At 37.4% G+C, this 13,108-nt stretch overlaps 1 protein-coding gene across 1 annotated transcript in view; it reads left to right on the top strand.

The window, feature by feature from the left end:
• Positions 1 to 13,108, top strand: part of INTS6 (integrator complex subunit 6) — an 81,682-nt gene that overhangs the window by 629 nt on the left and 67,945 nt on the right. The window contains exons 2-3 of the mRNA XM_057489196.1: positions 78 to 155; positions 649 to 798. Coding sequence (XP_057345179.1) covers positions 78 to 155; positions 649 to 798 — 228 coding nt within the window. The remainder of the gene's footprint in view (positions 1 to 77; positions 156 to 648; positions 799 to 13,108) is intronic.

Genomic DNA, 13,108 nt, shown 5'->3' with positions numbered 1-13,108 from the left:
GGGGCCGCGGGCGCCCCTTGGCCTGTAACCCGGCCGTGTGCTTCTCCCGCCCGCCCTGCCCTCCGCGCCCCCCGCAGCTCCGTGCCCGGGACCCCGCCAGCCGAGGAGACAGGTACATGCTGGTCACTTTCGAAGAGCCGCCCTACGCCATCAAGGTAACAGCCCCCCGCGCGCCCCCCGCGCGGCCCGGGCCCCTCCCCCACCCGCGGGCGGCCCCCTCCCGGCGCGGCGCCCCTCCCGGCCCGGCCGGCGCGGCGGCCAACATGGCGGCCGCTTCCCCTCCGCGGCGCGCGCGGCTGCAAGGCACTGTGGGGAGGCCGCGGCCCGCGCGGGGACGGCGGCCGGGCGTGCGCTCCGGGGCCGCGGCCCAGGCGCGGGGAGGCCGGCTCGGAGGTGCGCGCACTTCGGCCTCGCCGCCCCGCGCGCCGCGGCCTGGGCGCAGGCCGGGAGGTGCGTTTCCCGGGCAAGTTTTGAAGCGCTCAGGCCGCCCGCCGCCAGGGGCCGCGGAGCCGCAGGTCCGCTCCGGCCGCCCCGGCCCAGCCAGCCCCGGAGTGGGGTGGCTGCCCGGCGAGCCGCAGGTGGGAACGGCTGCCCCCGTGCCCACGGCGTTGCAGGATGAAAAAGGGCTTCTTGCATTTTTCTTTTCAGGCCGGATGGAAAGAAAACCACGCAACGTTTATGAATGAACTGAAAAACCTTCAGGCCGAAGGACTCACGACACTTGGCCAATCCCTAAGGACAGCTTTTGATTTATTAAATTTAAATAGATTAGTAACTGGCATAGACAACTATGGGCAGGTAGGTTGAATGTAAAGGTGGAAAAACAGTCGGTTTTTCTTTTTGTGGAAACACAAAGTCCAGTCCAAAAACTATATAACCTGAAATACAAGTATAAAACACTTCAGATTAAAATACGATATGCACAGAATACAAAAGTGAAACTCTGTCCACGTGTATATGCTGGTGTGGCCCTCAGTTTTGTTTCTTAAAATGTATTTGTATTCAGAATTAGAATCTGAATTCTTTGCTACAGAACTGACACGATACGGGTTTGATCCCTTGAAGTTCGCTAACGACATTAAAGGGGAAAACATGCTCACCGCACTCAGCTTCTCTGACGCTTTCCCCACAGGCAGTTGTGCAGCCGCACTGACTGACAGACGCTAGTTGATTAGTGGTCTTCATTTCTGTATTAGTGAAAATGTTAAGAGGAAATTACTCTGTTGTATGGGGTTTAATTTAACCCAATTGTATAACTACACTGAAAGGTAAGCTTTTCATTGGAGTGCAGTAACTAGCTGAGTACATTGAGATTTCTCAGCTTCTGAAGCATTTACAATAAGCAGCTGTGCAGGAAGAATTCTGAATTCATTCCTGAATTAAAACTTAAGTGGTAGGTCCAGAAGCTTTTTTTTTTTTTTTAATTAAACTCCAGACCCTTGGAAAAGAGACTGTTTAAAAGTGTGGAAGACCGTCCTTCCCTCCTTTAACCCTGAAGTCCCTCTGTTACACTTGATTTTACCTGTATGAAGATGAGACAGGCGCTTTAATCACATGGTGCTTCACTGTGAATACTGCAAGGTGGTCATATACTTTCTGAGATTGCTGGCCTGGAAAAATAAAAGATACAAAGAACATGTAGTGTTAACAGGTAACAGAGGAATGTAAACCCAAGGAGCTCAATTTTTACATTGTAGTGCAAAACATTACATTTAGGTTTATATACATGTTGTTCTTTTTCCAAGTTCCATGAGCCACAATTTTCATGAGTTTTACAAATTTCAGTGGAATTCTTCCTGTGACCACAATTTTGGTTGCTTTATATAGGAAGAAACGAGTTCCCAGTTTTAGAAATGCTTTTGCTATACTTTCATATTGGTAACTAAATACCTTTGGAAATGGCTGAATGTAGTTTTCAGCATTTGAAGTGTACTTTGGAATCAGTCACTTTCTCTTAGGGAATTGTACTCCCCTTGTTTTACTAGATAAATGGGTATTTGCTCACCACATTAATCTTTGTGTTTTTCCTTTGCTGCTTAATCTTGCAGCTCTTAGTAATTCAGGCAGGTTTACCATGGACTTCTTAGTTTGTTTCTGTAAAATAATGGACTTTGCCTTTCACAGCCCTTTAAAATGTGCTATATAGTCTCTTTCTGCTTAAGGTTTTGATGGAAAGTCTTGAGCTCATAGATGAAGTTGAAACTTTCTATTTGGTCGTCATCATTTGGTGGCCAGTGTATAGCAGAACTGTTAATTTCCTGTTTTTTCTTCAACACATTTCATCAGTGAGAAAGGCATTTAGACACATTTACTTCCTATCACCTATTAAAACTGTTTCTTAGGGTGCTTCCTTAGAAAAACTGATTGTCATAGAGAGGCTGAGGACATTTATAATTTAAATATGTATTTTCCTTCTCCCAGTTTCCACCTTCCACTAGAGAACACTTAAGTTCTTGTCCCTAAAGCTTGTAGAAAGTTTGACATTGAAGGTGGCTCTGCTGTGCTGCTTCTGCTTTGACCAAGAGAAAAACCTGGAGATGAGGGTGTGTTTGCATGTTAGGATTTATTTATTCAACACAAGGGAGGGATAATGCTGCTTCTCAGTTACTCTGATAAGTAAGCAAGGGTACAAGGAGTGATATTAATGCTTATGTCCTGAATTGGTGCATAGAAGTGAAATAATTTAGGAAGCCACAGTTTCTAAATGAAAATGATTGAGTAAAATGTTTAATTAGAAGAAAACATCTTTCCAGAAGATACTTCTCATCATGAGACTTTCTCTTGCTGATTTAAATATTATATACATTTTTCTATTCAAAAAAAGATAAATTACCAAGGATTCTGGATGTCTCAAATACTTAAATATAGTCATGTACTTCTTTGTAATAGTACTTTGTATCTGCCTATATTCTGTGGAATATCCTTACTCTAACCTTTGTGTTTTTTCATAAATATTTCCCCTTTTATGCTCTATATTGGGATCTGTGGAGCCCACAGTACTAAATACTCATGTATAATATACTTGAAGGAAATGAGAAAGGGTCAGCCAGTTGAAAGGCAGAATATTCATTTTAAAGAACCTTTATATAAGTTCCTGAATAATTTTCTTAAATATCTAGATGTGGGTTTATATACATACATGTATTATTTATAAAGATGTCCCCACTCCTCCTTCCCCTCACATGCACAGATGTGATTTTCTATAACGAATTCCAAGTATTTTTAATACTATATTACATCTGTTAATTCAGTGAGCATACCTACAAGTAAAACATCTTTGAGATACTGGCTAGGTACTAAGAGAATCTGAAGACATCAGTAAGGTCAAAGTAACAGGAAAAAAGCACAGTATTTGGTGAATGTTTTCCTCAAGCACTTTGGGTCTCCCACTAAAAATTCCTTGGATTTGGAAGTCAATATAATTTTTGATAATGGCTGTTTCTACAAAGTGTAGCTTCTAGTCAGTCTTCCTTAATTATAGCAGCCCCTTATTGCTTATCATTGCAGCTAAATTTGATACATATTTTTTTCACATGTGTTCCCCAGAGTTTCAAATAAAGCTGATATCTTGAGAGCCACTGAGAGTCTTAACCAATCATAACAAACTAAAGTTAGGACACATGCAGAGTTGTGGAGTTCTAATTAAAGTTTTATATGTAGATTGTTTTATTTTTCATATTCTTTCAAATCCTGTTTTCTGTCAATTGCCTTTCTTTTTTTTAAGTTAGGTTTAGCCAGTAAATACTACTCTGGCCTGCAATTCATCTTTTTTGTCACTGGACTGATTTCATACTCCTACTACCCAATATATTAGTACTGATTAGTTTATTCCAGGACTTAGAACAGTACCTGACCTGTGCCCTCAGGAAAGAATTCTTGACCAGTAACCTGAAAGGAGATAGAGTATGTGTTTAAAATGTTGAGGATTTTCAATGCCAAGTGTTCTTTTTTACCTTGCTGGAAAATGGTGGCTTTTAGACATTGAATCGATCTTAAATTTAACCAATCTTAGAATAATTTTAACCAGTTACATTCCTCAGTATAAAGAGCTGTTCGTGAATCATGTGGCTCATGTAACAGATCATTCATGTAAAGCTCTGATAATGCTAGTTTTTTCCTTTTAAGCAGTACTCATTAGGTACTCAGATAATGCAAAATACAAGCTTCTCTTTTAATGTTGGTAGGTGAAGTATTGAAAACTTGATTGCCATTTGGGCTTTTCATTTCCCTTAGCCTATCAAGAAGTGTATTAATAGTTTAGTATTTATTGATCTATAGACGTCCTTTCACAAGGAAGTAGATTATACTTAAACATACCACTGTGCTGAGTATGAACTGAACTGGAAACACAGTGGCAAATGGTATTTTGTAAGTCCCTGAAGTTTTTCTTACAAGTTTTAAATTATGGTACATCAAATTTACCATCTTAACCATTTTTACATATACAGTTCAGTAATACTAAGTATAATGTACATTGTTCAAACTTCAGAACTTTTTCATCTTGTGAAACTGAAACTTTATGCCCATTGAACAATAATTGCTCTTCTCCCCTCCCCCAATCCCTGGCACCCCCCTTTCTACTTCTGTCTCTACAAAGTAGACTAAAGATACCTTGTACAAGTGGGGTCCAGTGTTTGTCTTTGTGACTAGGTCACTTCACTTACAAGGTGAACTCCAGGGTTCTTCCATGCTGTAGCATGTCTACTGTCCATTCCTTTTCCTGGCTGTGTAATGCTCCACTGTGGCTGTGGCACATTCTGCTTAACGAGTCATCTGCCACGGGCACTTGTGTTGCTTGTACCCCTTGGCCATTGTGAATGGCACTGCTGTGAACATGTGCAAATGTTTCTTGGAGCTGCTTGCAGTATATGCCCAGAAGTGGAATTGCTGGATCATGCAATTTAAATTCTTTAATTTTTGCGGAACCTCCCTATTGTTTTCTGTAGCAGTTGCACTGTTTTATATTCCCACCAACAGTGTACAATAATTCGGTTTTTCCACATTCATGCCAACATTTAACTGTTCTTCTGGTGTTACCTATCCTAATGGGTGTGAGGTTATAGTTCATTGGTTTATTTGTATTTACCCAGTTACTTACGTTGAGCATCCCTTCCTGTGCTGGCTGACCGTTTGTGTATTGGCTTTGGAGAAATATATTCAAGTGTTAGACTCATTTTTTAGTTGAGTTTGTGTGTGGCAAGAATTCTTAGTCTGGATATTAACCCTTTACCAGATGTGTGACCTGGAAATGCTCTCTCCCAGTCCACATCTGTTGATGGTTCCTTTGATGCACACAAGTTAAATTTTTGGTGTAGTTAAGTTTACCTATTTTTTTTTCTTTGTTGCCTGTGCTTTTGTTCTCTCTGAGAAATCATTGCCAAATTTAAATGTCACTGAAGCTTTCCCCCCTATTTTCTTTCAAGATTTTTAGATTTAGGTCTTAGATGGAGGCCTTCGATCCACTTCGAGTTTATTTTGTATACAGTGCAGGGGGAGGGCCCAGCTCCCCTCTTTTGCATTGGGTATCTATTCTCTGCTCCGTTTGCTCAAGAGACTTCTTTCCCCAGTGCAAGGTCTTGGCAAGTCCATGAACTTTTAAGCCTCCTAAAATTTTTTCCCATCATTATTATTGGTGGGTAAAGTCAGACTTGCTTAAATGTTCTTTCCCTGTCATTTAATTGTGCCAAAGAAGAGCAATGGCAAAGATGTGAGAACTGGAAACCCAGCTCTGACCTTGATGTTGGACTGCTGTGTAACGCTGGGCAGTCTCTCCTCCACCCTGTGCTCTGCCACGTCCTTTTCCTGATTGCCAACAGGGAAGCCATTGTGCCTTCATCCTAGAACTGCTAAGAGGTCTAAACAGGATGGGATACTGAAATGCTCTTGAAGAAGTATGAAGCACAGTAGACACAAAGCATATACTTTTTTCCTCAGTAGATTAATTTATTTCCCTCTACTTATTTTTCAGCTTTAAATTTGAAGTTACAGTTATAAAAATGTAGTGATACTTAAAGTGGATTTCTGCTACCTGCTTTGGAACCTATTAGTCTAGGAACATTACGTGTGTATTTTCCTTAGGCTTTGTACTGCTTCCTAGGGAAGAAGTGTGAGAAGCACAAACTTGACCAGAGTTGCCTTGTGCCGCTGCTGAGCATGGGGTGAGTTACAGGGGTGGTGTTCATAGAAGCAGCGTGTACACAAAAACTGAGTGTCAATGGTTCAGCAGTTAAGTTATTTTGCAGGAATAAATACAAGTTAGAAAAGGAACCTTGCAAGACAAAAGCACGTGCTTCAGGAGTCTTTCAAATAAGGAGCTCCCCCTAGTGCGTTTAAGATGAGATTTACGCAACTTTGATTTGCAAGGACCTTTGAGGAGCACATCTTGGGTAAATCAAGGGTAGTTTAATAAGATTGACTGAGCTCAAAAGTAGCATAAAATGGATATGATTTATTTAGTTAAGCATTAATTTTAAAGGGGGTAACAACATGAATTCCAAGACCTGGATTTAATTTTCTTTGAAAATACTTGGTATGATTTTTTTCTTTGAAAATTTTCTTACAAAATTATGTATAATTTTATATCCTAAATCTCTTTTTTTTTGTCATAATCTTTCAAAAGAAAATGAGGAATACCCTGAGGACAGCATTCATTCTTAATGAAAGATTATTGGAAAGACATCTAAGTACAAAAGGCAAAAATAACAGGGTCTACTTCAAGGAGAATTTTATTTTTTCTTCACGCAAGAGAATGTCAATAACTGTGTATGAAACAATGTACAGATGAAAACTAAAAGGCCAGAACAAATCTAATCTTTATATGGAAGAATTCTACTTGTTCAAGTATTTTGAACTGGTCTAAGGTCACTTGTGGTCAGAGTTAGCTAAAAGGAGAGTTTAACCATGTTCATGTCATGGATTTCTCCAAAGAGATTGTGCAATATTTTATGACTTGAAGTTTTCTTAAGTAGTTGAAAAATTTTTTAGCTATCATCCTTCACTCAAATTTATGATCTATAAATAAAATTGCCTTGGTGGGCTTTTTCTTTTGGTTGATCAATACTTAAATATACAAGCCCTGCTTTGTTTCTTTAAAAAAAAGTTATGTCCTTATATAAGCTTAATTTTTGTTGAACCTTCTTATTAATCTATTTAAGTATGGTCACCAGACCATAAACACAAAATACTGAAGTTTTTCTTTTGGTTTTGTTTTAGTTTGTCTTTATTACCTAATCCCTTTTCTTCATCCAACCTTTTTGTTGAGAGATATAACTTAAGTGTGAAGCTTAGTGAAGTTTTATATACACTCTTGGAAAAAAAATTATCTGCACCTACTGATAGAACTTCTTATTGAGCTTTTCTACAAGTATTATGATTATTCTTCGTTTGCTAGGGCTTCAGAATTGAAACTGATGTTTGAAGTTTACTCCAACTTTGTCACTTTATAGATGAAAGTAAGATCCAGCAAAGTTAAAGTGCTTAATTTCTTCATATTTATGAAATGTTTTAAAAGATTGCAAGTGGTTATAGAAGAGTTATGCAGATTTTATGAGTAGCTTGTTATTTAAGAACAAATTCTATATAAAGGTATAACCAGTTGATCTGAGTCCCTTTTTGTAGTTATCAAAGGGAATGTGCATTCTTTAATTCCTCTGTGAAAACCAGGCATTTGATTTGTCAGTGTGTTACATTTAGTCTCTACTGTAACACTGTATTAAAATATTTGTTACATTCAGCTGGATTTCCTCCCCACGCCCTTGTTTGGAATAAAATAAGAATATGAATGTGGGGGATAGTTGACAGGATTTTAAATACTATTGTGTGTATATATTTAAAGGCACTTTGATTATTTCATAGTTCACACATCGTTTCACATGCACTTAGTTCATGAGAGCTGTTAACTTACCTAGTCGACTTTTCCAGGGAATTATTCCAGCCAGTATTAGTGCCATAACTTTTTACTTGGACAGTTGTGTATTTAGTTAACTATCATGTTTCGTTTGACATAAGATAATTTTGAAAATCTCTAAGCATTGTTTTAAGATTTAGAAAAATCTGATTGGTTCTGTGAATTCCTATTCTGCCCATGAATTCCCAGCAAGTCATATAATCTCAACCTCAGTTTCTCCATTAGGAAGATGGAGTGATAGGATCTATTTTAGGGGATTGTGAAGATAAAGGAATATACAACGTAACATTGTTTTAACACACCTATTAGCATTTTGAATTTCCTTGTATTTGAATCTTAGAAACCGGGGTTGTGGGTGCACAGAGACAGCACGGAGCTCCTGTCAGAGCAGCGGTCGGGGCTGGGAAGGAGCTCCCCGAAGCTGGCTGTGTCTGGCTCTGCTGCGTGCCGGCTCATGGTGTGCTGACAAGGCCCTTACCCTCAGGGAGCTTCAGATTTCTCCTCCACAAGTGCTGATTATACCAATCCTGAGTTTTTGTAAGGATTAGAGTAATATTTGTTAATCACCTAGCAAACGTGCCTGCTTGGCATGTGGTGGGAACTGAGGTGGTGATGGGATGATTATCATTCATCCCCACTATTACCCTAAACTCTTAGCAGGGTAAAAGTTTTCTAATCTGAGACCTTTGAGAAAACAGTAAAATTTGTTTCGTAATCCAAAATACGTGCATTACAAGAAGCTAGAATTAGCTGTTCAGTAGTTCCAGCTAAAGTAATGTTTCTTGCCATAACGGACGTAATGGTTTTTGTTTTTGAATTGAAGCTCTATAGATTGCTCCAAAAATACTTTCCGCTTGGTGTTAGAAAAGTCCTTCCCCCAATAGCTATTCCTTGGTTAAAAACAGTTTGATAACACTGAGTACTTAAAAAGACCAAACATGTTTTTGATCTTCAGAACTAGAAAGGTTTTAAGCCTCTTTGAGAAAATTTAGATGGAAGTGCATTTCTCAGGCTTTGTAACACCATATTTTAGAATTCAAGCTGGTGATGGCCTGGGCTGGTGGAGGATGTTCTTGCCCAGAAGAAAGGTCAAATGTAAAATGTATGATCCCTTTTGTTGTTTGTAATGTAGATTCGTAAGATTTATGTGGGAAAAAGATACAATAGGAAAAGCCTAGGAAGGATTTTTAATGTGACGGTATTTTTTAGGGAATATGTGATTTGAAGTTTGATTATTGGTGTATTGAGCAATAGTTGCACATATAAAGTATTTTGACTTAACCTTATTAAGAGTAGGTTTTAACCAATGGACAATTTTATATCAGCCTAGTGATGTTTCATCAAAATTTATCTAGTCCTTACATATATTCTTGCCTTTTTATTGGTGTCTGAAAAAAAGGATATGACATTTTAACATTTTCCATCCATTAGTTTGCCCAGATAAGCTGGTGAAGGTCCTTGGAAGGATTACATCATCTAAAAAAACTATTATAAAGATGAAAACAGTTCTGAGTGTGGAGAAAGAGTAATTGTAGCATTAGCTATTCGTAATACAATTTGTAACCAACAAATGACAGGATTGATGCTGGTATACTAAAGGAAAAACTCTTTGGCTTAAAGCTGTTGAATCTCATTAGGTATTAGGATGCATCAACAAAGTTTCCAGTTATTCTGGAGTTTAAGCACTGGAAGCATCCAAACAGTTATTCTTAGGGGATTAAAAATAGATTATTTTTTATTGAGTATGTGGTGCTCTGTAAAAAGGTCAGGCTGCAAACCTGACAGAGCCCCCGTCTGGGAGGTAGTGGCAGGGACGGCACTGGGTTACTGGGAACGAGCAGAATCATGTCTTCGTGGCCTCGGGTAAAGCCTGTATTACGATGCTGCCTGGTATTACGTATTTTGCAGGTAATACCAAAGGTTAAATTCTGAATTTCTGTTGTGCAGTTTTTTCTGTCATGTTTCTCAAACCAGTAATTAGAAAGAAAATCCAGAAATTGTATCTGGAAAATGGGGCCATAACCAGGTAGAAGAGTAAAAGGTCTTCATATCTAAATTTTAATTTTATTGTTAATCTGAATGGATGTCTAATCATAGTGAGGTTATATTGAATGTAAATTCTAATGCAAAGTTACCTTGTCACATTCTTAGAGCTTTAATTTTAGTGAGCTATAGCAGTAATCTGAAACGTAACAGTCTGCCGTCGTCCATATGCGACATATGCTTTTTCATGAGGTTCATTTCTAGGGTAAAACCTTGGTAGATTTGCATATATAATTAGGAAGACTTCAAAAAAAATTTTTTAACAGTGGACCCTAATAGTATGTGGCTAGTTTTTTTGTTTCCCCAAAATTTCATTTATTTTGAAATTTTAAGACCCACAAACATTTGGGAAGGAATTTAGCACAAGCATCAATAAATGTTTGAATTGGAATCTAGCAAGAATGGATTTCTAGAAACTCTTTAAGTACATACACCTATGTAATGGAGAAATTTAAATATTTCCTCCTAAAACCTTTTTGCTGAAATTGGGTTACCACCAATTCTTTCCTAGAGAATGAGCAATCAAAATTTTTTACAAAGCCAAGGCCCTTTAAAACTGATCTTGTGCTATGATTTATCTAGTTACATTATTTTAGGTTGGCCTTCAGCCATAGCATATGGGAAACAACAGATTGGGTTTTTCCAAGTGCTTATTACGAAATTTTTTCCCATTATAAGGTTTAATGCCTTATTGCTAACTATATTGATATGCAACATTTATTAGGCAGGTCCTCTTTATTTTCAGTTGCAGTCTTGAAGGTGTTTATGTAGAACGCGGTGGTTGGAATCCATCTTTTTAGTAGGATACTGTTGAGTTGTGAGTGTATTTGAGAGTATACTCTTAGGTGGATGTTTAGAGGGAAGTAGTGGATAAAGATGTGATTTATCCAGGCTTTGCAAAGGATGTATTTGCAGATTTGGCGGTGATCACCAATGCAAGGAGGTGACTGGTCTTGATAGACTAGGCAGTCTGTATGATTTATTGGGGTCGGATTGATTTTCAGCAGTATTGCTGTTAACTTCAACTGTGTTTGATGAAAATATGTTTTCCCCTTGGCTTTTCCTTTTTTATTTTCTCTGCTGTGTTTTTAACATGTTTATTATTGCATGCCTTGCTAGAATAATTCTTTCCCAAATTAGAATTACCCAGCCATTTAACATAATGGGTACATGAGGTTTTTTTTTTTATCTGGAATGTTAGTATTTCTTCAGTAAAATTATGTTTCTCATACCCTCATTACTCATTATGCCAGTATACACAGTACTGCTACTGCTTTGAAAATACTGCCAAACCAATTATTTTGAGTAATTTTATTAAAATTTCAGACTAGTTCAAATGTAAAACTCATATTCTGTGAAATTATTAAGCATTTGATATTTCAGGTGTATTGAATTTGTATTACTGTCCTCTATCAATTATTGAGTTTCCTTAACATTAATTTTTTTACAAAATCAGGTCCAGTAATTGTTCATTTCTTACACTGAATATTTCTTGTTATTACTATTTGGTGTATTATTTAAATCAGGTTCCAGGATATTGCTGTTTAGTCATTGTACTAAAATAAGTATATGGGATTCCCTCCTATGTTGCTTCAGTCATATTATTACATCTGTTTTCAATGCTGTTATATTTTTAACCTAAGGAGTTACATGGTTAGATAAGATACTCTGTTGGTGCACAATTGTATAATGAAATGACTTGAAACAGAAATACATTCTTTTAATGTGGAATTTCAACATGATTTTCTAAAAAGACTCTGATATACTCTAAGATGTGAAGTTTTTATATATTGGCAGGTTTTTAAAGTTTTATTTTTAGATAGTAAACACATTTTAATTTTGAAGAGTGCTTGTCTTAAATATGTAATAAGTGCAGATGGTTAGAAAGTTCAAGCATATATAGAAAGTTGCAGTTGCTCACTTTTATTCTTCAGAAGTAACCATAGTTAAACAGTTTTTAATGTACCCTTCAGAGATTTTTTGTATATTGTCAAAGGTGGTATTTTAAAAGCACTGGTTTCTTAAGATGAGTATTTCAGAATTTTTACATTAAAAGACTCATTTATTCCATACCACTTGAGATCTTAACTATAAAAGTAATAATCTTGCTGAATTCTAAAACAAACAAGACTTGTAATTCTGGCCTTGAAATTTATTGACTTAAATAGTTACTGTATTTTGTTTGGAATTTGTAATTAGCCAGTTGTATATTCATCCCTATAATATAATGAACCTCCCACTCTTTAAAAAAATTGCTTAACGGTATTAATAACAATGAATTATTGAATAGAAGTCATTAGCACATCAAAACTGATTTCATAGATCTTACTGCTATTTTTTGAGGCTAAAATAAATGAAACTGATTCAAAGAAAATTACTAAGCATATAAATATATTAGTATAGATAAAGCAGGTGTTGAGATTCTGGTTGTGGTGTGTGAAAGCCCTGAAGTTGGAGAGGCACCCGACTAAAGGAGTGTCCGTTACAGTAGTTGGCTTGTATTACAGAGTCTGTACTGAAAGCCTCTTTTCTCAGTTCTACGTAGTTGTAATTGTTTTTTTTTTAGCAGTGTTATAACTAGGAAGTCTTTGGATATGAATTGCATCCTTAAGATATTCTCTAAGCTTAAAAGAGAATACTTAATATTAATGTTTCTGTACTTTATATTTTCTTTATAGAATCTGAATTTTGACAAATTGTATAGGAACATGTTAGAAAAAGTTTCTACATGAATATAAAGTGGTTTGTCACCTGAGAAAAACAACATTGTTAATCTCTTTATTTATGGAAATAGAAGGAAATAGAATAGATAATGCAGGCTTCATTTCATATTTTTGTTTTATGTAGATTTCACAAAGATGTAAACAAAGGGAACTTAAATGTATCTAGTCTATCAACTTAACCCTCTCACAGGTGCGAACAGCACCCTGCTCAGCGCATGTCCCGTCTGCGTGAGAACCTCAGTGACTAGGACTGACTTCAGGGCAGCCCTTCCCTTCCTGCAACGTGTTTGCTGCTTGTCTCTGTTACTTGAACAGAAAGTTTTAGATTGAAGAAAGCACAAGCTATTTCTGGAAGTTGTTTCTTTTCTTGCTAGGTAATAAGTAGGCTTTTAGCCTAGATGTATAAGCTGCTACACGTGTGAGCATCCAGCTTTCC

This window comes from Manis pentadactyla, chromosome 2 (assembly GCF_030020395.1).
Source record: "Manis pentadactyla isolate mManPen7 chromosome 2, mManPen7.hap1, whole genome shotgun sequence".
NCBI classification, from domain to species: domain Eukaryota; kingdom Metazoa; phylum Chordata; class Mammalia; order Pholidota; family Manidae; genus Manis; species Manis pentadactyla.
The sequence above is the reverse complement of the archived record's forward strand: the minus strand, read 5'-3'. Positions and strand labels throughout refer to the sequence as shown.